General features: G+C 41.0%; 1 protein-coding gene across 2 annotated transcripts in view; it reads right to left on the bottom strand.

Moving 5' to 3' along the window:
* The window catches only part of SPATS2L (spermatogenesis associated serine rich 2 like), a 144,004-nt gene that overhangs the window by 1,176 nt on the left and 120,987 nt on the right, over positions 1-21,841 (bottom strand). For both annotated transcript variants that reach the window (XM_040475794.1, XM_040475795.1), the window contains 4 exons: positions 14,573-14,631; positions 8,053-8,162; positions 5,381-5,483; positions 2,311-2,531 (listed from right to left, as the gene is read on the bottom strand). In XM_040475794.1, coding sequence (XP_040331728.1) covers positions 2,311-2,531; positions 5,381-5,483; positions 8,053-8,162; positions 14,573-14,631 — 493 coding nt within the window. The remainder of the gene's footprint in view (positions 1-2,310; positions 2,532-5,380; positions 5,484-8,052; positions 8,163-14,572; positions 14,632-21,841) is intronic.

Genomic DNA, 21,841 nt, shown 5'->3' with positions numbered 1-21,841 from the left:
CTGTAATGAATGTAACACAGAGGCAGGATAATGATGATTCTCTACCGTGAAAATTTCTTGGACCTTCTAAATAGACTAGAAATATGAATTCTCATTACAATGTATGAGGAAAAATGTAAAATTCTGTTTAAAATTCGGTTTGTAATTTTTCTTGTCTAAAGCAGTTTTTCTATTTTATCATCTTGAAACAAATATCATAGTTTAGAAATATTATCTTGGGTAAGTATAAGGATGAGGTGTATCTGGTAGATCCTGGCAGGATATAGAAGTAACATGTATTTTCATGGAGGTAATTAGTTCTTCTAAACCTTATATAGTTCTTAGCCAACGAGTTTCGAAATATCATACTGGAAAATTGGCAGCCTTCAACAAATCAGCAACCAAGAATATAAATGGAAGAGTAGAAAGGAAGCAATGGTTAGCTTGTCTGTCTCTGTACAAGGGAAAGATTTCTGAACTCTATGAGGTCAGTTACAGCCAACATTTATTGAGGGCTTAAAGTGTTCCAGGCATCAAGCAAGGTACCATCTCATTTATCATCACACTGACCCTTTAAGACAGTTGCTATTATTTGCTTCATTTTATGGATGAGGATAATGAATTTGAAGGACTTGCCCAAGGTCTACAGTTAAAAAGTGGTGGAGCTATTCCCATTTCACATACTGTCTCCTGACAAGATTCATAAATAGGTTGTTCCATGAATACGGGCCTTGGTTGAAAATCAAATCTCTACTATTAAAATGTGTAATTTTATGACTTACAAATTTATAAAGTTCTACATTTGTGCTTTGTGATGGGATGGTATAGGTTTATGGCAGATCCACCCCTAATAATTCAAGGCCCAGGCCAAGAGCACAAAGGCAAGCCCATGTACCACATGAGTGAATATTGTCTCTTCCTCCCTCTGACTCCTTCCAACATTGTGAGTGGGCCTTGCACACACAAATGTGGACACTTCAGCCTGCACACTTAAGATTTGTCCTCACACCCATGAACAATCATCCTTTGGACCTAGGAGTGTGCATACTGGTAGTATGGTTTGCCCTCAAGGTGATATATCCAGGGAAGTGGTCCAAAAAAATCCTGAGAGCAGGCTTGGTGCCATTTGGGAATAGAATTCCAGGATCTTGAGTACTTGGGAGAATACAGATTCTGAGTAGTGACATCTCTTTGGTCTTGCTCCATAGGGATGGCCGTGGCTGGGAGAAAGCACAGGGCCCGGTACAAGGGCCTTTCTTCCCTGGGTCTACAGGGCTCTGGCTTGTGTATATGTTTCCATTTAAATGAGCCTTTGCCTGAAATGCTTTGCTGAAAATGATAACAGTGAGCTGAAAAAGTATCTATGCGGCTAGCATTTAATCTGGTTGCTTTTGTTTTTAAAGAAGTGAAAGGGAAGCCCAGACTAAATTTGAGACTTAATTTTAGTATGGGGTTTAATAATGACCAAAGAACAAAAGCTGTGAACAAAAGCTATGAAGATGTGAAATATGAAATGCTCCTTGTCAAAGTGCTGTTTTAGAGTTGGTGAAGATACCTGGGGCCAGAGAAATGTCTGTCAGTGTAATTAATGAGAATTCTAAAAGACCTAGACCACAAAATCCAACAGGGCACTTGTTAGAAAACCAGCATTTGGGAATGCTTTAAAAAAGTCTCTTTATTTGAGCTCTCTTTCTTAGAATTCATGAAAGGTGTCTTTATAGCATGCCCAACGTCTGTTATCATCAAATTCCATTTCCTGTTCATTCTCCTATGATACGAGGGAAATCACTTCTCAAGCATATAGTGGAGGAGCAAAGGAATGAAGGAAGACTGACCTTTGGACACTTACATTTTTAGGTGTTACGGCAGATAAGAATTAATAATGTCATTTTGAAATGTATTCTCTTTACCAAAAGCCCAAGAGAGAGAAATTTGAGCTAACTTTGGCCTCTTACTGATAAACTACACATCAATGGGAATTAAAGAATCTTCAAAACCAAATGTCAGATTCCCTCCCTCCAGTAGCGTCAGTGGCCAGGTACAGAGTCTTGTTCCCATGTCTGTGTGAGTCCCCTCTGCACATGGGCCAGTGACCAGGGCTTGGGGGTGGTGGCCCCAAAGGCACAGGAAGAGCTGGCTCATTCAGGTGGACTCTCCTAATACCACAGTGTACGAAGGACACTTCCTCCACCTAGGAAAGTGCCTGTGAAATGTGGCTGGATGGACCAGGGGAGTTCTGCGAGGCCAGTGGCTGATGGAGGCCTCCGAGGTCAGGCAGGTGGTTTCTGCCCGGCACCTTGCACCAGGGTCTGCCTTCCCAGAGCGGCTTACCTGCTTATTAGTTGGCACGGCCTGGTGAGAGCTGTCGGCAGCACTGGGAAGATTGCTTGCCATTTTTGGGTTTGCTGCTTTACCCTCTGAGGCCTTGTTGTGATTGGATGATTTTCGGGTAAAGTTGCTCTGTTTTCCAGAGGTTGCTGCATGGGCATTCAGCAGCGGCAGCAGGGAGCTGCAGGGAGTTCTTGAGGAATAGTTGTTCTTTGGGTGTGTAACTGCAACAAGAAAGCGCGTGGTGTTATGGGCTATGCCATGAACACTCCTGCCTTAGTAACCGGTTAAAAGATGGGAGAAAGTGGCAGAAGCTTCGTAAAAATATTCCTTTTTTTTTTTTTTTTTAAAGCTGTTATTTGAAAGGGCACTTTTGTGTTTGTGAGGCCAGTGAAGCTCTTCAGTGAGAATCACTGAACTGTCATTACAGCATAATCATCCAAGTTGGGAAACATTTGTAGGAAATAAGACATATCTGAGCAACGTTAATATTATTCCTTAGGTTAAGCACCACAAAAGGAAGAGAGACAATGAAATCTTGGAAGTATCCTCTCATGCCTGTCCACAAGTGTATTTTGCCTCTTGACTGCCCCATTACCAAACCCATTCTTTGCCCTCCTTGTCAGACCCCTAGACCAGTGGGTGCTGCAGAGACGCAGAAAAACAGGAGGCATGTGGACACCTGGCTCATCAGAGCCATGATGTCCTGTTGGGTGTCAGGAATTTTGTCAGCCTGGGTCATGCATATTTTGCGACAACAGGGCCAGACCTATCAGCCCCAAACATGACCTAAAGCATCTTGCATATTCCATGAGAGCCACATTATCTGGCCTTTTCTCAACCCCATTTGCTACAGCTCCACTGCAAATCTGCACCAGTTCCAATGCTAAAGTCAATGCAGACTAATCAGACAGATTCCCAGCAGGCTCAGGCAGGTCTGCTCAATGTTTATTATCACCATTCCCGCTGGTTTTGAAAGAGGTGGTTTTTGATGGGATGATTTCTATGTGATTATGCTGAATCAGGGCTGGAGGGAATCACTCAAGGATAAAGTTATGACCTCCCTCTCACAGTTCACCAGAATTTGAATGCCATGCTGGACAGTAAGACCTTTGAATCTTAAAATTGTCACCAATTTTTAAAAGTAATTTTGTCTGCTACCCTTGTTGGATCAGATTTAATCCTAGGGTTCTTCCAGAGGATTAGCAGTGACTAGTAGGGATCATAGAACATTAGAAATGGAAAGGACAGGGATGCATCATTTATCCCCCAAATAAGGGATAAATAGTCCCCTTATTTATAGGTGAGGTGTGACAGCACGTTGGGGGCTGTCCGAACATGACCAGGGGGTTTCAGTGGCTCTTGTGCTCACTAGATCAGTTTCACGGGGGTCATTCTTTCCTACAGCTCAGGGACAACTATATCTGGTTCATTAGCTGTGGGTTTCCAATATGCTGTCAACAAAGCTGATCTGGAAAGAGCCTTTTGAAGACTATTGTCTGCAACAGGGGAGGCTGACTTTCATGTGGACCCTTGGAATTTGGTAAGGGATGGCTCCTCCCACTAGATGGCACTGGACGTGCTCTGGAGGAAAGCAGGCAAGCTGAGCTGCCCACCCCTCTTCAGTCACTTGGCATCAGGGTCTTGCTCATCACCAGGCTGAAATGGAAAGTAGCTTGGGCAGTTAAATTGCCAACTGTGGAGCAGACTGTCTGCGTTTTTAGAGATGGGGCAAAAGCTGGGGGTAGAGAATGATAAATGGGTAGATTTTTATATATGGGAGAGAACATGTATTAAAAAAAGGAAAATAATTTAAAGGGAATGCAATAAGGGGGCACTTGGCTGGCTCAGTTGGTACAGCATATGACTCTTGATCTTGGGGTTGTGAGTTTGAGCCCCATGTTGGGTGTAGAGATTACTTAAAAATAAAATCTTAAAAAAAAAAAAAAAAGAAATGCAGTCAGAAAATCAAATAACTGCCAAAGATATGTGAACAAGGATGCTTACAGCAGTGTTACTTTAATGGTGAAAATTTGGGAGCAACCTAAATGTCCACAATCAGGGGACTGTTCACATCAATTATATTTATATAAATTATGAGTTAAATATATTGACATGGAAAAGTCTCAGCCATATGTTATAAAATGGTAAAAGCATCTCATATTACTATATATTATGTAGTATAGTATAAATTGTAACATGTAGTATAATTATAGATGTAATATATAACTCACACAAACTAAACATGCGCATAAAAAGTACAAAAGCTACATAGAAGTAATGTCAAGTTCTCTTTAACATAGTTCTCTAATTTTAGATCAAGAAAAAAAGCACTTTCGACTCTGAAAAAAAAAATGCAGCCAAATCTCAAATTTTCAGCTGACTCTGAGGTTGTGGGTATTCCATGTCCCTCACTAGTCCTTCTTTCCCCCTTGTGCCTGTCCTTAAAGCCATTTCACTGTTCATTCCCACCTCCCCTGGTGGGTGGGCTGGAGTAGGAGAAAAAAAAAGATCAGCCAATTTTGTTGCACATTAACTGCTCTAATTAAGGCTTAATAGCGAACAAGACTAAAGCTAATGGCTGAAGCGAAGTCTTTCATTATCTTCAGACTTCACTCAGCACAGAGAGCCGACCAAGGGAGAGGCTCCCAGCACTGCTGAGCAGAGCACATACGACAGCTGGGCCCTTTACGACAAGAGCCGATTGTTCCCAGACTTGTTAGGGAGACTGGCTCTCAGTGTAACAGGTCTCTGTGGAACCAGACTATTTGAAATCAGAGAGGCAGTTTATCTGGCAGTGCTTAAGAAAAGTTTGCAAAAGATATAGACTAGTTGACCTGTTCTGTTCTGCTTAATAAATCCTGGGGATTTACTGATGGGCAGTGGCATTTGAAGACTCTACGTTCAAATCTTGACATTTCTAGTGACTTGTGTCATGACCTTAGATCATTAAATCTCTTTAGACCTTGCTTTAACCCCGCTGGGGAACCGCACACCTGACATTTCCAATATCAACTCCAAATAGCACCAAGCTTACTCACACAGAATTATTTAGCAAGTATGCAAAACTCACTTTCTCCGCAGAGCATGATTTGGGCCTTTAGCTGTTCAATGTCACAGGAGAATCGGGCAGCTTTCCCGAGCTCTTCATCATATTTACGCTCGCTGACAAAGTGCTGGAGGAAAGAGAAGTAAAACAGGAGCCCCACAGTTACAGAAATGACTGAGGCACACTGCAGATTCATTCACTCTGCTCTTTGGCTACCACTGATGGTGTTAACCAGGAAGGCAGTCATGCCGGTTCTGTCACCGTGTGGCTCCATTAAATCAGGCTTGGTTTGACCGGTCTGGAGCATGATCACCTTCTTGTTCTGGGAATAGGTGAGGATCCTGTCTTTCCCCTGCCTAGACTTGGAGAAAACTGTGATCAGGCAAAATGTGTGTCTGGACTCATGTATTTAACCTTTAGCACCCCTTGCGCTCCTTCTGGTATGTTTTGTCCTGTTACAAATTTTGGGGCTGCATTCTGTCAGTCTTCCTAAGTTGGCCAATGGCTTGCTCAGGTATTATCCCTGGAGAGAAGACACGTCATCCTTCCCTGTTGTGATAGGGAGCCAGGAACCAGGAAGCGCAAAAAGCCTTTAGTAACTAGAAAACATTATCTTGAATGGTAGAATTTCAAGATTTCAATGTCTTCAATGGTAGAATTTCCCACTTCCTGTTAAAGGAAGTGGGAAAGAGATTATTTTTCAATTCATTTAAAATTTAGATCTGTGTGTAGATGTCAGAGTGAGAAATACAGAAATAACTATGACTCAGTCCCTCCTGAATTTGCCAGGGAGTTTACCACATGGCAAGGGAAACAGATACCACTAAACATAATATAAGGTAGAATGTGGAAGATGCTTTAAGAATATAAAAGAGGAAGAATTATTTCCTACAGAGGGGAACACAGAAAGAGTTATGTAAGGGGGAGCATTTGTGCTGGAACATTAAAAAAAATTACTGATCACTTACCAGACATGGGCCAAATTCTTAACAGATAATCTCATTTTCATCTGATCACATTATTACAAAGTCAGTACTATTATTATCTCTATTTTATATAAGGGGAATCAAGGTTCTAGGAATCTAAGAGAAAAGTAGTTTACCCAAGGTCACAGGAGCTGGACTGTTTGACTCCAAAGCCTGTGCCATTAACCATTTTATGATGAGTGGGATTTTGGTAGGCAGAAATGAAACTTGGAAAATAAGTAAATTTCAATAGACTAGGAAACTGGCAACTTCATATTCTTCACCTGATGTTCTAACAAGGGATGAGAGCTCGAAGTTGGAATATATATACTGGAGTCCAGTTATGGATTTTATTCTGATGGGAAGGGTGGACCAAACTGGGGGAGACCAGATCTGCTCTGGGGTGTAACTCTGGTGTTAGGGTGGATGACCAGGCTGGAGGGAGACAGCAGAGGGAGAGAGACTAGTCAGGAGGAAGTTGCAATTGACTGGTTGCAAGCAACAACCACCAGAAGAGCAGATGAGGAAGGAAAGGCCACTAGGACTTCACAGGACCCTCGAAGGAAGTCCTTATCCTCACAGGGCTCCCCTTCATGCTTCACCAGGGCAGAAGGGACTCAAAAGTCACTTGCCACTTTCCACCATGCCCGACCAGGTTTTGCCTGGATAAGCAGACAATCCTATGTAAAACCTAGTAGCAGCTGAGTCCTCAAGGTACTTGAGACTCTAGAAGGTGGTTAGAAGCCAAGTGCATGTATACATGTGTGTATGTTTAGTATACTGGGGAAAGAGAAGAGGAGAAGGGAAAACGTATAAATTGTAATTTCCTGGTTTGTTATAGATACTTGTTTTCGCCTTTCTGGTAACCATTTTTTTCTGGTTACTGTACCCAGTGCAGTTTCAGAGATCCGCAGTGTTGGCAGGTCTGTCAATCAAGGCATCCCTTGGCCAAATGGTGTATGTGATCCAAGTGGGGGCCAATCACAATCTCTTTCTTTGGGATGCGAATCGGGTGGGGTGGCACAAAGGGTGATGACATCTGAAGGTCACGCACTCTAATGGTGCCCTGAAGAGTGTCTGGTAATTACTGCTGCCTGTATTACCCAGGTGGCTGCCTGGGTTTCTGCCTAAGTGTAGCCTGGAGTCTTCAGATCACACTTTGGTGAGCTGCACTCATATTCTTTCAAATTCCACTTGTTCTTGAGGTTAGCCAGGGTCAGCTTCTATTGCTTGCAACTGTAGAAATCCAATAAATACATATTTGTGTTGGTATTCTCAATAAAAGGGCAAGTGAGCTAGAAAAGGATACAGAAAAGAAGTCTCTGTATATTGTGTGTGATTTAGAATCCTTACTGTTACACTCAGTTCATACTCACTGTGTACTCACACGTGTGTTTATATACATACACCTAAATTACATATGGTGAAAATAATACCCCCCATTCCAGCTATAATTCATGGTTGAATAGATTTTATTTGGGTCAGTCTCCACTGCCTAAGAAAATAGCTCGTACTTCTCTGTAATAATATATCCCTTCAAACCATAGCATACTTAAATACAGTGATTAAGTTGGTTCTTCGCCCTTCTGAATGCTCTAGTTCAACACTGTGAAAGAGAGCTGGGTATATGATGTTAGGTCCTCAGAGAGCAGCACTCTATGGATGCAAAACAAACATAATGGGGATCAGATCTCTGGCTCAGAGTTCAGGCTGGGATATTTTAGAACTGACCTTAATTTCTGCCCTGAGTTCAGCCAGCTGCATCTCTGCCATCTGACTGGCTAGATCTGTCAGTCTCTTTAGTTCCTCTGCTTTCTTCTGACGAGCAGTCAGGATTTCCACTGCCAAATAAGAAAGAATACTACGTTAGGGCCAGAGACCTAAACATATTAAGTGACCTAATTTCTTGGTATCAGTTCTCTCTCAACACACTAATCACTCTGTTGGACCATGACTACGTTTTCTGAGTTGGTCATTGAGGTGGGTTTGCTCCTGGTGCTCATGACCAATCACCCATTTCTGTACGTCCTTATCTGCCAATCCCCAAATCAAACACAGTCCCTTCTGATTCACTGTACACCCACAGTCTTCTTTGTTTTCTTCACTGGCGTCTGATCTCACTTACTTAATTTGGACTTTCAAATTTGTGCATTACTCAGAACAACTATCACCAAGAAAAAGACACTTAGTAAAATCCTATCTGAATGGTATTGCAAAGAAAAGGAGTCCACTAAACAAAAACCATTCTTTGTGTCCACTATTAAATTCTAACATTATCAGACCTTTAACACTCCTTTAGAGCAACTAGGTTTATTATTGGAATACGACATAGAAGTTTTACTTTACTGGCTTTATGTGAGCTAAAAAATGCGTCTGCTTTTGATACTCTGCAGATCTGTTTTCATTTTTGCAGTCAGAGAGAAGTTCCAGACCAGAGAGTGTCTTGTCTTTGTTTTAAGTGTCCCCCATGGAAAAATTTCAAGGTTAAGTAAAAGCCTGCTTGAACTGGATTTGTGTATACTCTTTAGCATCTGCACATGCAGCGAAGACACCAGGGAGTTTTCTGGTGCCATATTTCACACATCTGTCAGATGACCTAAAGGTTCAAGTAAACGTAGTAGTCCACAGGTGAACGTGTGTGTGTGTGTGTGTGTGTGTGTGTGTGTGAGTGTATGTGTTTCTCAAAAGATCACAGAGCTCAAAAGCAATGCATACAAACACATAGGGTGAGATTTAAATATGAAATTTCATCTTCCAATAGATAACTTGAAGTTTGGACAAGCATTTTGAGTTACAAGAAAAAAGAAGTCCATTCAACTAAGATGATATCCATGTTGGATTCACATTACTTCTTGGTTGAACAAAGGCCAACTGCTTTATTAGACCAGATTTATAGCACACCTGCGGAGCCAAACAATACGATTTCTGATTGTAAGAGTTCTTAATTTATAAATGTCAAAAAGTCACTTTAAAAACTCCCAAAAAAGTTCAGAAGCAATCAAGAGTTAAGATCTCCTGCAAACTACAAACTATTCCACAAACAGAGAAACATTGTCTTTCTATGCTGATACCAATGTTGAGAAGTCAATAAAATAAGTAATCTGTAACTCATAAAGCCTAATTGTTTGCCAAACTACTCTAATCATGCTTTGATTTTTTACCAGGACTCCCCCTGCTTCCCATTTACAATACCATGTAGCTGAGCAGAGGCTGATCTGTGCCTGTAGTCTTTCAAAATACAGAGGAGCTAGTGTAAAATGTGTCCCTACGATGGCTGTGAAAAGAATTTCCATCTGAACACAGATGATGTACTACTGAATGATGTCCCAGTTACCCAGTCAGACCAGAGGTCACAAAAAGGTGGCCTACTAACACTTCGGGCCATAGTGTACCTGTGTTTTATTTGGTCCACACATTACTTTTACAAATTAATTGTCCACATTTGAAAATTAGGAGATACCATTTGGAACCTGGATTTCTGGCTTCCCTTAAAATATTGGCATTTCTGGCCAAAGTTGGCCAGCATTGCCATGTGGCAACCGTTGGCTACCCCTGAATTGTTGTTGCCCATTATAGATGGAGCATGGCGCCCAGCATGCCATGGTCACCCTCTGCCCTGCTCATTAAGGTTACCAGCCTGGCCCCTGTAGGCGTCTCCAATCATGGCAGAGGCTGCACTTTACGGTTGTGTCCATGCCGACTCGGACCTGGTACAAAGTGGGTGCCCACTATGTATGTTTGCTGAATGGAGGACTGAATGAATGAATCAATCCATTATTCAAAAGGAATATGAAAAGAAGGAGAGAAGTTCCTTTTCTAGAAGGGCCACTTATATTCAGCACTTATACCTTTGGCTGATTATTTATTTGTCTGCCATTATAATTCACCACAGGAATGGGACTAAAGTCTGGAGTATGAAAAGACGATTCTCGAGCGGGAAGATGAAACGAAGTATTTTGCTCTTGCAAAGATAAAAAATTCTGAAGGCCTAGACTTGATGAGCAGATAGTGAAGGGGTCAGCAGACCATGACTACACAATTAAACAGATCTGACTTTTCTTAATGGATCATTTGTGGGACCGGTGACAATTAGGGATAATTGTACTTTTTGAGAAAAACTTGGGCCTTCACACAAAAGATTTTGTAGAAATAGATATAAATGGGCCCTAAAATAGGAATGCAGGTGCAAGATCACCAATAAACTCTGAGTTTACCCTCATGCAAATGTGCATGGAAATGAATATTTTGCATCAGCAAGTGTTGGGATGAGTTTTACATATAGTCTCATTAACATTTCAAAGCATTTCATTATGAAAAAGGCTTAAAACTTGAGATCTAAAGCCAGAATTCTGTGGGGACACCAACATTTTCACCTCAAAAACATCAACCACAGAAACAAAAAGCAAAAACAAAGCCAGATCAGATCCTAAGATTCATTGATCCCCAAATTTAAAATAGAATAGTAAGTTATATTTTGCAAGCACCATCCTTTTGGAAATCTGTAGAGGGAGACAGTTTCATAAAGCTTTAATTTTCACTGCATTCATGACTTCATTAATATTATTTAGGTGCTTTTATAAACAGTATCTGGTATGCTGAAATCCATTTTCTCAATAGGATTTATAAATTCCTTCAAGTTTTTGCAACACATTGGAAGCTTGCTCTTGTTGCTTGAACCATGGAAAATTTTAGGGCTTCTCAAATAATATTCCTTAGCAGAGGGTGGACTTGAAATAGGCACAAAGCTTTCAAGCACAAAGATTCTTTGGAACCCTTTTTATTGTTGGGAATCTTGCATTTTTACCTCATAATATATCTGTGTTTCTGTTAATATAAAGTAATGTTTTCTTCCCAGATCGGCAATCAATTTGATATCCCAAGAACACACCTATTTTGGCCTTCAACAAAATTACCCTCAAACAAATTTCAAAAAAATTTCACTCAAAGTCTGAGACCACAGCACTGCAACATGCTTTGTTTCTTCATCTGTAAATGTCATGATCATATATACCTTGTAAGGCTGTTGTGGAGCTAAATGACATCACTGACGTGACATGTTCAGTATCATACACTAAAAGATGCTAACCTCAAATGTGATTAATAAAGTGAGATATAGTCATCTAGAATATACGTCCTCTTTTTGCAATTACTAATATTGGATCCGACAGCCTACACTAACTAATTACAGTAATTCACTTAACAAATATTATGAAGTACCTACAGTCTTTTCAGCACTGTGTTAGATGCCATGACAGTAGAGGGGCTTATGTCATAATTGAGGAAATAAGATTTATAACATGTGCAGCAAATAGAAAATATGGAAAGTACTTGAGATCATAGATGAGCAAGCTCAAGATGGTGGTTGTAAAGACAGTTCAGTTCTTAGTGGAGGGAAATTCAGTGGTTCCTTGTGCCTGTGGAGAAGACATATAGTTGACACAGGCATGTCACCTGAGAGATGCTGCATAACCCCTTTGGCTTCCATTTTCTGGCTGTCACATGAGAAGGCCGGACAAACTTCTTTACCAGTAAGTGCTTTTCCCTTTTTGTACTGTGTCAGGCACTGTGCTAAGTGCCTGGCATATATTTCTCATTTTATCTTTACAATAACTATTTGAGATACATACTGCTCTTATTCCCCCTTTTCTGATAAGTAACCTTGGACTCTGAGAAGTTAACAAAATGGTACAAGGTCACACAGCCAATAAACAGGTGGAACCTGGATTTGAACTCAGTTCTGCTTGCCTCCAATGCATGCAAAATGGCTTCCCCACGGTCTGGGCAGTTCTAAAACCAGAGCCATGGCATCAATTACTGAAGTTAGGCAAACCCTGCCAACCGTCTTGCCATTTCAGGTAGGCTGAAACTCTTCATGTGCAGGTCCCAAAGTTTACTGTTTGCTGCTTAACACAGTTTCTGACAGTACATAACACATACAAAGCACATAGTACATGTTTATTGATTGAATGAACTTGAAAAACAAGGATGCTCTCCTGAGATACTCCAAATCCCACAAGTCTTGGCACCTAATATTATTGTCTCAAGGAGATAGAATGAACATGTGAAATCTGTGGTCTTTCGTTAACCTGTTAGAAAGTGACGTGCTAGTAACTTTGCATTTTGGTACTAGAGAAACATTTGTGTCTGTGCTGGCTGTGAATATTTTTATCAATAGCACATGAAACTTAAAAGAAAAAATAAGCTATACCTGAGAAACAGGGAAAATCCCAAATCATGTGGTAATCAACTTTTACTGAAGAAATCAACAGATTTCATAAGAGTAAAATAATTTCACAATCAAAGGGATTGCATAACTACCTAAATATTCCACAGCTGAACCCTGGATCACATTTAGTTTTATTTAATAAAACTTGCTGCATTTTAGATTCTAACATATTACTTAAGATTATTTTTAAAAGACTGTGTAACAAACACACTGATAGCTATTTTCCATAAAAAGTGACTACTGAATTATGACCAAGGGCCAGGCAAGAAAAATACAAAAAGAATGAAGAATCTGTTCTGATCCTTCATTCTGATAAAAAGAAAGGCATTGCAGTCAAAGGGGAAGGAATTTAGCTGAAACCAGGTTGGGGTACAGACTGCCATTCATTCAATTAACAAGATAAAATTTGGGTAAGGATGAAAAACTTTAAATGCCCAGGAGATAAGAACTATAAAACTAAATCCCAGCTGAAAAATACAGTTTTAGCACTCCCATTAACAACTTCAGGCTGAATTCGATAATTAAATTTTTTTTTCAACGTTTATTTATTTTTGGGACAGAGAGAGACAGAGCATGAACGGGCGAGGGGCAGAGAGAGAGGGAGACACAGAATCGGAAACAGGCTCCAGGCTCTGAGCCATGAGCCCAGAGCCCGACGCGGGGCTCGAACTCAAGGACCGCGAGATCGTGACCTGGCTGAAGTCGGACGCTTAACCGACTGCGCCACCCAGGCGCCCCTGAATTCGATAATTAAAAAGGGCTTGGCAACTCTACTTGTGGCTTGGTGTTGAATCTGACTGAGCCATCTTGTCTCAGTTAAAATTTCCAGCCCATGAACCTCAGCCTATTTGAGATAGTCCTGTCCTACTAGCTGTTGAGTTACCTTACAACAGTGGAAAATTCAGAATTAGAAACAAGTGTAAAGATAAAACAAATCAAACCGAAGGTATACTGATATTTTGTGTTAAATTTAGGAGTTTTGCAATGATCAAGATCATCTGTTTATTGTTTAAACAGTTACATTATTACATTAAACCATCCCCATTTGTGATTTTGATTTAAAACACATAATTGATTTTCTTTTGAGGTGTTAATCTGGCAGGTGTCAGCCGATTTGACTAAGTTTGTAAACAGAAGCAGGAGGGTTTTAAGAAAACTTCATTTAGTATAATTCTAAGTTTGAATTATTAATCTTATAAAAGCTGCTTAAAAGTTTGGAATATGTTGCTCTTAGGTTTGTGAGTTTGCCTTGTCAGGCATCTGAAGTGCTTGAAAAAAATCAGATGGATTAAATTTATAAATGTACTTCAAAATGTTTGAGGGAATTTAAGTAAACTTCAAATGGACTAAATTTTTTTAGGGGAATTTAGTTTGTTAAACTTGTGTTAGTTGAACCTAAGAAAGGACAAGTGAAAAGGACTGTATAAGTAACATAGCAACATGTGTGAATTGCTGGGGTGTCTGGGTGGCCCAGTTGGTTGAGCGTCTGACTGGCTCAGGTCATGATCTCATGGTTGGTGGGTTCCAGCCCTGAGTCAGAACCCTGTGACAGCTCAGAGCCTGGACCCCGCTTTGGATTCTGTGTCTCCGTCTCTCTCTCTGCCCCTCCCCCACTTGCCTTCTGTCTCTCTCTCAAAAATAAACACTAAAAAAAAAAAAAAAAAAGATGTGTGAGTTGTGAAAGCTTAAAAACTTATGTTTTAAAATTTAATTTTAAATTCAATGTCATGTTAAACCTGATTAAAACTATCAGTAGTCCTTTATACGCACAAAATTTTAAATAGCTAACAGCTATTATTTGCCAAGTGCCTTATTCTGCTGTGCGCTCAGTGGTGCTACTCCTCTGACTTTGTTCCACATGAGGTTCCTGAGGTTTCCAGGGGCTAAGTGACTTGCCTAAGGTTACAGAGCTCATTAATCAGTGTGAGTTTTAGGACCCCACTCAGAATCCACATCAGTGTCAGTCGACCTATGGATTGCTTCTGACTGGGAGGCTCCTGACCAAACAACCATGTGTCTACTTACTGGCTTCTTCTTTAACTTTATCCATTTCTGCCATTAATGAAACTTCTTTGTCAATGATGCTGGGGGGGAAGGGGGAGGGAAACAAAAACAAAAGCAAAGAATGCTTAATCAAAGATAAACTTTTAATAAGCGCTGGAAGCAAAAGAAAAATTATTTTCATTAAACAAAAGACAAAATTATGATAAATATTTCTATGTTACAATGCCAGCAGCACACTCTGCCTTTTCCAAAAATGAGGCAACACGGAAGGGATGCTCTCAAGTATTTCATAGTGACATCTGCTGATTAAATCATTGTCAGCAAATCTAAAAAAAAAAAAAAAAAAAAAAGCCTTTTCAGACTTTCAGAATTGTGCTGCTTTGAATTTAAATTTGGGAGTATTTTTGCCCTATGAATTCCAAAGTTCCACAACAATGTAATGAGTATTTGAAAAGCTGCCATTCAGGTTATCAAGGGCGGTAGTTCTCAAATGTCTCTGTGCATGGCTCCTCCAGATTCTGGCTGGGAGGCAGGGAGGTGAGCCCATCTCTGATTCAGATGGTCTTGGGACCTACTTTGGGAAATATCATCTGGGTCTACCCATCCACATGTTCAAAGAGTCTATGCCTTATCATTCCCCCAAAGAAGCATTTCAACTTCAAATTACTTCCCCCTCCCCACCCCACTGTATTATTTTTTGGTTAGTTCTTTGAAAAAAGTATTACCTGCATAAAGTAAATAATTATCTCTCTAGAAGTTTGTTTCTCTTCCATCCTGACTCCCAGTTCCCCTCACAACAGCAACACATGTGAGACTTCCTTTATACAGTTGATTCTTGAACAACATGGGTTTGAACTATGTAGGTGCACTTATATGTGGATTTTTTTGAGGGGGGGGAATACAGTACATTACCATAAATGTATTTTCCTTATGATTTTCTTAATAACATTTTCTCTTCTCTAGCTTACTTTATTGTAAGAACACAGTATACGATACATACAACATACAAAATATGTGTTAATTGACCCTTTATGTTATTGGTAAGGCCAATTGGTATGGTCAATGGTTGGCTGAAAGTTAAATTTTCAGGGAGTCAAAAGTTACATGCAGTCTTTTGATTATGCATGGGGGGAGCACCCCCCCCCCCCCCCACCCCCGCATTGTTCAAGAGTCAATAGCATATCCTTCCATAAGGATATATCCTTATGTATATATAAGCATAGATGTGAGATGTTCTTAAATTTTCATTTCCATCATAAATATTTCAATACATATCTCAAAAAGATAAGGACTTTTTGGGACTATAACCATAGTATTACCATAATATCTAAAAATATTAACAATAATTTAATGTTATCAGATATCTACTCAGTGTTCAAATCTCCCTAATTGTCCTATACAGATTTTTTATCAGTTTGACCAGGATCTAAATAAGTTCCAAGCACTGCAATTGGCTGATTGTCTATTAAATCTGTTTTAATCTATAGATTCCCTCCCATCTCTTTTTTTTTCTTCTTTGCAACTCATTTGTTGAATACACCAGGTTGTTTGTCCTGCTACACTATCCACAGTCTGAATTTTGCTGACTACATCTCCATGGGTATTTAACCCATTCTTTTAATTTTCCTATGAATTTGTGATGAGATACAGAAATTTGATTAGATTCAGATTTGTTTTTTCTTCTGAGAAGAATACCTTGTTATCTGCTTCTACCGGCAGACACATAATGACACAACACAGTTATAAATATTCCTCTTGAAAAAAAAAACCAAACCTGAATGTATTTGGATTCCTCCATCTCACAACAAGTTGATAGGAAATACAAAGGACATCTCCATTTTTATATTAGCCATTGATGATCGTTGCCTAGATCAATAGGGTTTTAAAAAGGGGATATTCAAATTCTATCACTCCTTCATTTATTTACTGGAAGACTTTCACAAAGAGAAACTTTCTCTTATCAGCTATTTGGGTTATCATGCCGTTTAAGTAGGTACGGCAGGGTAAATGCTGGTGTATCAGTTTTCAAAACGATAGTTGGTTCCTTAGCATCCCCCAAAGTAACCAATGAGGTTTTTTTTTTTTTTGCTTGTTTGTATAGTTTGATTATGAACTCATAATTAACATGCTTTAATACACTGCAGTTATCTCCATAATTATTATGTTTCAACAGATGTACTTTTTTCCCCATCGGGTGTACTTTTAAAATTTAAAGTGATTTGAAAATTTATTTCCTCTTAAGAGTAATATTTTGTAATCTCTGTCAAGGTAAGAAGGGATATATCTATAGGAGTTCTGGGGCTCTTCATCCAGATGATGTAACCTGAACACCTGGAGAGCAAGGACAGTATGCCGAGAAGCTCAGCTCTTTCCAACCAGGAAATCCTCATGGAAAGAACTGACGTGTAGAGTGAATGGCACATTCTCCAGAGCTGGGCTCTAAGCCTAATCCATCAAGTATGGATATCAACTATCCCCATGAAGCATATGGCTTAAGGTCACTGGATATGATCACTTTGGTGTAACCAGCACATCAGGATACTTGTACCTTATTTATTGACATTAAATAAGTATGATGTCAATGTGCTTTAAATACAGGGAATACGAAAGAAGGAAGTCTTTATCCTGTCTCTGTCCCAGCTTATTCAGTTCCCTTCCTTGGAGGTCTCCACTATTACCCTCACTAGCTTCTTGAATTTCTTTCCAAAGGCCATCTATTCATAAACCAGCGTTTATTAATCATATGAAATGCTGAGTTAGGCCAACAGGCTTATGCTCCTGTGATTATAAGGTATATTTAGCTTCTCTGTCAAGTTCACATGTAGCCAATACAGGCCAAGCAATTTGTTGTTTTTGTTTTTAACAACCCTCTCAGAGAGGGCTGTTCTGTATTAGTTTAGGGAAAAGAAGGCTAATGGATGAGCTATTAGGGAGATAAGAGGAGAACCTAGAAATCTGGACTCAGGAGCCCCAATTACAATGCGATTAAGCTACTCTGCCTAAGAAAATGTTTTGAATTTCTAGCCCCTACAGAAAGAGAGGCAGAAGAGAGAGGGAGAAGAGTCATCAAGAAGGCTGGGAATTGTACAGAGTGAAGGCCCTGGGAGAAATCACCAGTAGTGGGATGGGCAAAAGAACTTCCGGGAGCCAGAAGTCTAAGGTGTGCACTGTGAGGACTGTGATATGAGCCTCCCTGGGGACTGCCCGATCTTCACTGTGCTTGGTGCAGCCTGTCTGAATGTGCGCAAGTGAACACACACATGGTCAGCTGAGGAGGTGGCTGGGTTCCACGTGTGGGTCAATTTGATGCTGAACAGACGGGAAGGCAGACTGAGGATGAGAATGTGGAGCCCACCCTCAACCCCGGAACTGGCACAAATCTTAGAGAGGGCTTTTGACTTCCACTGGACATGAATAGGAGTCCAGGACCACTTCTTAGGAACTTAGGAGCAGGGACACTCCAGCTGAAGGATGGGCTACAGGTCATGTGAGCCCTGCAGGTGGTAGCTTGTGCTCCATTCTCTTAAGCAATGGAGTGTAGCGGGATTGCACAGGTTTGGGACGGCAGTGCAGGAATGTGCCACAAAGAGCACTAGAAACCACACACACTGCACAAGTATTTGCTGAGTGCCTGCCATATGCCAGCGAGGGTGTTGAGGCAGGGAATGCTGCTGTGGACGAAGCCCCCTGCCATCCCTGTGGAGCCTACAGTCTTTTGGGGAAAGCTGAGAGGAAGGGGAGAGGACCTGCCAAATTTACTGGGGAAAAGCAAAAAGCAGACGGTCAGGGAAGAAAATGACGGCAAGAAGAAATTCCTCCACCCGAAACCAATGTCCTAATTAGAGTCTGTGGGATCTGAGGGCACACAAGGGACACATAACTAAAGGACATACATGCACCCAATACAAGAGTGGGTGTCCTTAGCCTTCCCATGGGTGGGGGAGGAGCACAGCACGGGGAGTGCCCGGGCAGGGTCCCACAGTCCTCCCACGCATTCAGTCCCGGAACAAGGCCAAGACCCGGGAACCCTACAGCCTGTGTGTGCGTGTTGGGAGGAGAGAATGGTGGAGGAACGGGCCTTTGCTAATTTCTTTACTAGCTACAAGATCATGGTAAATTCTTATTGATTAAGTTTGTTAACATAATTATGTGCCCAGAGGGTTTGCGAGATGGGCATTTTGGGTATAACACATATCCCCAGGTCTAACGCAAAACAAAGCTGGATATTCATACAGTGGTTAGTTTGGGCCTTCTGGGGCCCAACAGGAGGAATGAAGGTTTTCACAATAAATTGTTAATCTGCTTAATGCCCACTTGAGGGTGTGATAAAGCTGTGAGGTTGGCATCAAACCATGCTTCCATTCCTCTGGGTATTTCAACAAAAGATTGTCCTCAAGCGTCTTAGTAATTCAAGCATTGCTACGTATGACTGCTTTCAAACCTCATGTGCAGAAAGGCAAGCCAGGAATCTCTGCTGAGTCAGGACCCTGCTCAGAACCCATGAACTGAATGCAAACCAGGATTAGGTGCCAGACTGAAGCAGCTCCCTCCAAACCTCCCTCAAGAATCTCAGTAAGATACACCTGAGGGTTTCTTTGGCTTTCACTTCCAAGGCAGCAGGATTGTGGAAGGGAAGTAGATACAGAGGGTGAAGAGGATTTCATAGTAAAGGCCAGTCTGTTCCCTAGCAGGCTGTCAGACAGTGAGGAGCCAGCATTACATCAAGCTGAGAACCAGATCGAAGGAAGGGTATGAAAGACTGTGTCTAAAAAATTCCAAATGCCCTCAGGACCTGAGGTCACATCCAGCTTCATGAGCACTTTCATCAGTGCCCTGCATGAGTCCTACTGATCTTCTTAGAGGTCCTAGGACAGATACATACACTGGGTGCACCTGATGAGAAACACTGCAGGCCGGTAAGGACAGAGGGTAGTACCAGATACGCAGGTAATCTGGAGTACCAGATATGCAGGGCAGGAGGGAGGGTCTTGAGAGAAATGACATCAGAGAGTTGAAGAGTCACAGAGAAATCAAAGGCAGTGTCACAGACCACATTCCTACTGAGGAACAGAAAGGGCACATGTTTGCTTTTTAGGTATACCTGTGCAGACAAGACGTCAGCCCTGAGTTGCCTTAAAAGGAGAGCTGATCATAACTGACACATCCTTAGTGCTTACTGTGTGGCAGGCACAACAAGTAGAGCACTAACACTTTACTGGAATGACCTTGTTTAAGCTTCATGAAATCCCAGAACGTATGAGCTCTGTTCTCTTCTCACCACAGGGCCTTGGCACATGCCCTTCCGTCTTTTGGAAGACAACCCTCCTCCCCCACCCTGCCTTTCTTCACCTCATTAACTAACTGTGAGTCTTCCTTCAGGTCTCCACTAAAATTATCACTTTTTCAGGGAAGCTCTGAGTTTAAAAAACTTCTACTTTATGGTCTTAGACAACTGTGGGTTGCTTGACAAGAAACTGCTCAATAGTAATAATAGCCAAATTATGGAAATAGCCCAGATGTCCATCGACTGATGAATGGATTAAGAGGATGTGGTGCGTGCGTGCGCGCGCGCGCGCGCACACACACACACACACACACACACACACACACACACTGGCATATTACTCAGCCATTAAAAGAATCTTACCATTTGCAGTGATGTGGAGGGAGACAGAGGATTATGCTAAGCAAAATAAGAGAAAGCTAAATACCATACGCTTTCACTCATATGTGGAATTTAAGAAACAAAACAGATGAACACGGGGGGAAAGAAAAAAAAAGAGGGAAGCAAACCATAAGAGACTTTTAACTATAGAGAACAAACCGAGAGTTACTGGAGGAAAGGTGGGTGGGGGGATGGGCATTAAGAAGGGCATTGGTTGTGCTGAGCACTGGGTATTGTATGTAAGCGATGAATCACTAAATTCTACTCCTGAAAGTCATATTACAGTATATGTTAACTAAATAGAATTTAAATAAAAACTTGAAACATTAAAAAAAGAGAAACTGCTCAATAGTGATAAATGGGAAGACAACATATTCATTTTTTTCCTGTGGGATAGCAATAATGAAACTTTTTAATTGGTATACTGTAGTGCTTGCATATAAATCATGTTTAAGCAAAAATTTATATAATTTTTGTCACTGATGGAATCTAATCATTTGAGACATAAGCTTATGAATAAAAGTGCAATGATAATCACCAAACCACACAGGGTTTGGCTCAGAATCAAAACAGGTAGTTGATGATTCTGTATGCAAATTAGGGTGGTAATAAATTATTGAAATTTGTGCTTTCCCCCACTAATCATCTGGTTTTGAACATTTTTGCTTTGGAACTGTAATCCTCTGTACTTGACAGAAATACAGAACTCTTCAGCCTTTCACTGACCACTAAAAGTTCTTTAAACGGTTGGATAAAGTCCTCTGGAGGGCACCAGACTTAAGACACATTGAACATGTTTTACATAAACTGAGCTCACATAAAACCTATGCTGACCTCACATGTTTCAGATGTGCCCTTTATCCTTCCAAAAACACATCTTCTCATTTTATCTAAACTGTCTGGATAGTAAAATTTTATTCTGTTGCCATAAAAAAGCTTTTATTATTAAAGCAATAAGGTGTAAGGAGGAGATTACCATGGCAAAGCCTTTATGGTTTATTATATAGTTAATCACAGAGATAAAGTGTCATTTTATAAAAATGTTTCCACTGTCTTGATTCTTTTCTGTAGAGGACTTATAATAACAAAAATAAAAAGAATCAGAGAGGCACTTCAGCAAGAAGAGATTTATTATTTTCTGCTCTGTGAAAGGCTCTTCTCTAAATCCAGAGGCTAAGACACCGAGTGACGAAACGGCTTCCTTTGGAAGCTGGGTGCACCATGTTGAGTCCAGTGCTCTTCGTCAATAAAGATGCTGTGATGGGGAGGCAGCCACAGGACTGTCAGTGGCTGATAAGCTGGAGAGCAGAACCTGCTGGTGGGTACGGGGGAACAGAAGCAGGATCTCAAAGGGAATTTCAAGACATCAATCTGCAACAGCAGCCAGACTCCATGTTAAAGAGTTAAAACTAGACCACAGCTCATCACCATGAGTTTGCCTCAGGGAGGCTGTGGTGAGAGAAACTGCCCAGACCATCTGATCCCTGACTATCTGGCTTCAGGACCTTCTTGTGGATGAAGTGCTTACCTCCTAAGCTGCCAAGCAGAATAAAGCGGGCGGAGCGGAGGGGCAGGATGAGAGTTCTGCAGAAGAGCCTCCTGTCCCCTCCCCCGCCCCCCCCATT

This window comes from Herpailurus yagouaroundi, unplaced genomic scaffold (genome assembly GCF_014898765.1).
Source record: "Herpailurus yagouaroundi ecotype Mexico unplaced genomic scaffold, PumYag 140, whole genome shotgun sequence".
Lineage (NCBI taxonomy): Eukaryota > Metazoa > Chordata > Mammalia > Carnivora > Felidae > Herpailurus > Herpailurus yagouaroundi.
The sequence above is the reverse complement of the archived record's forward strand: the minus strand, read 5'-3'. Positions and strand labels throughout refer to the sequence as shown.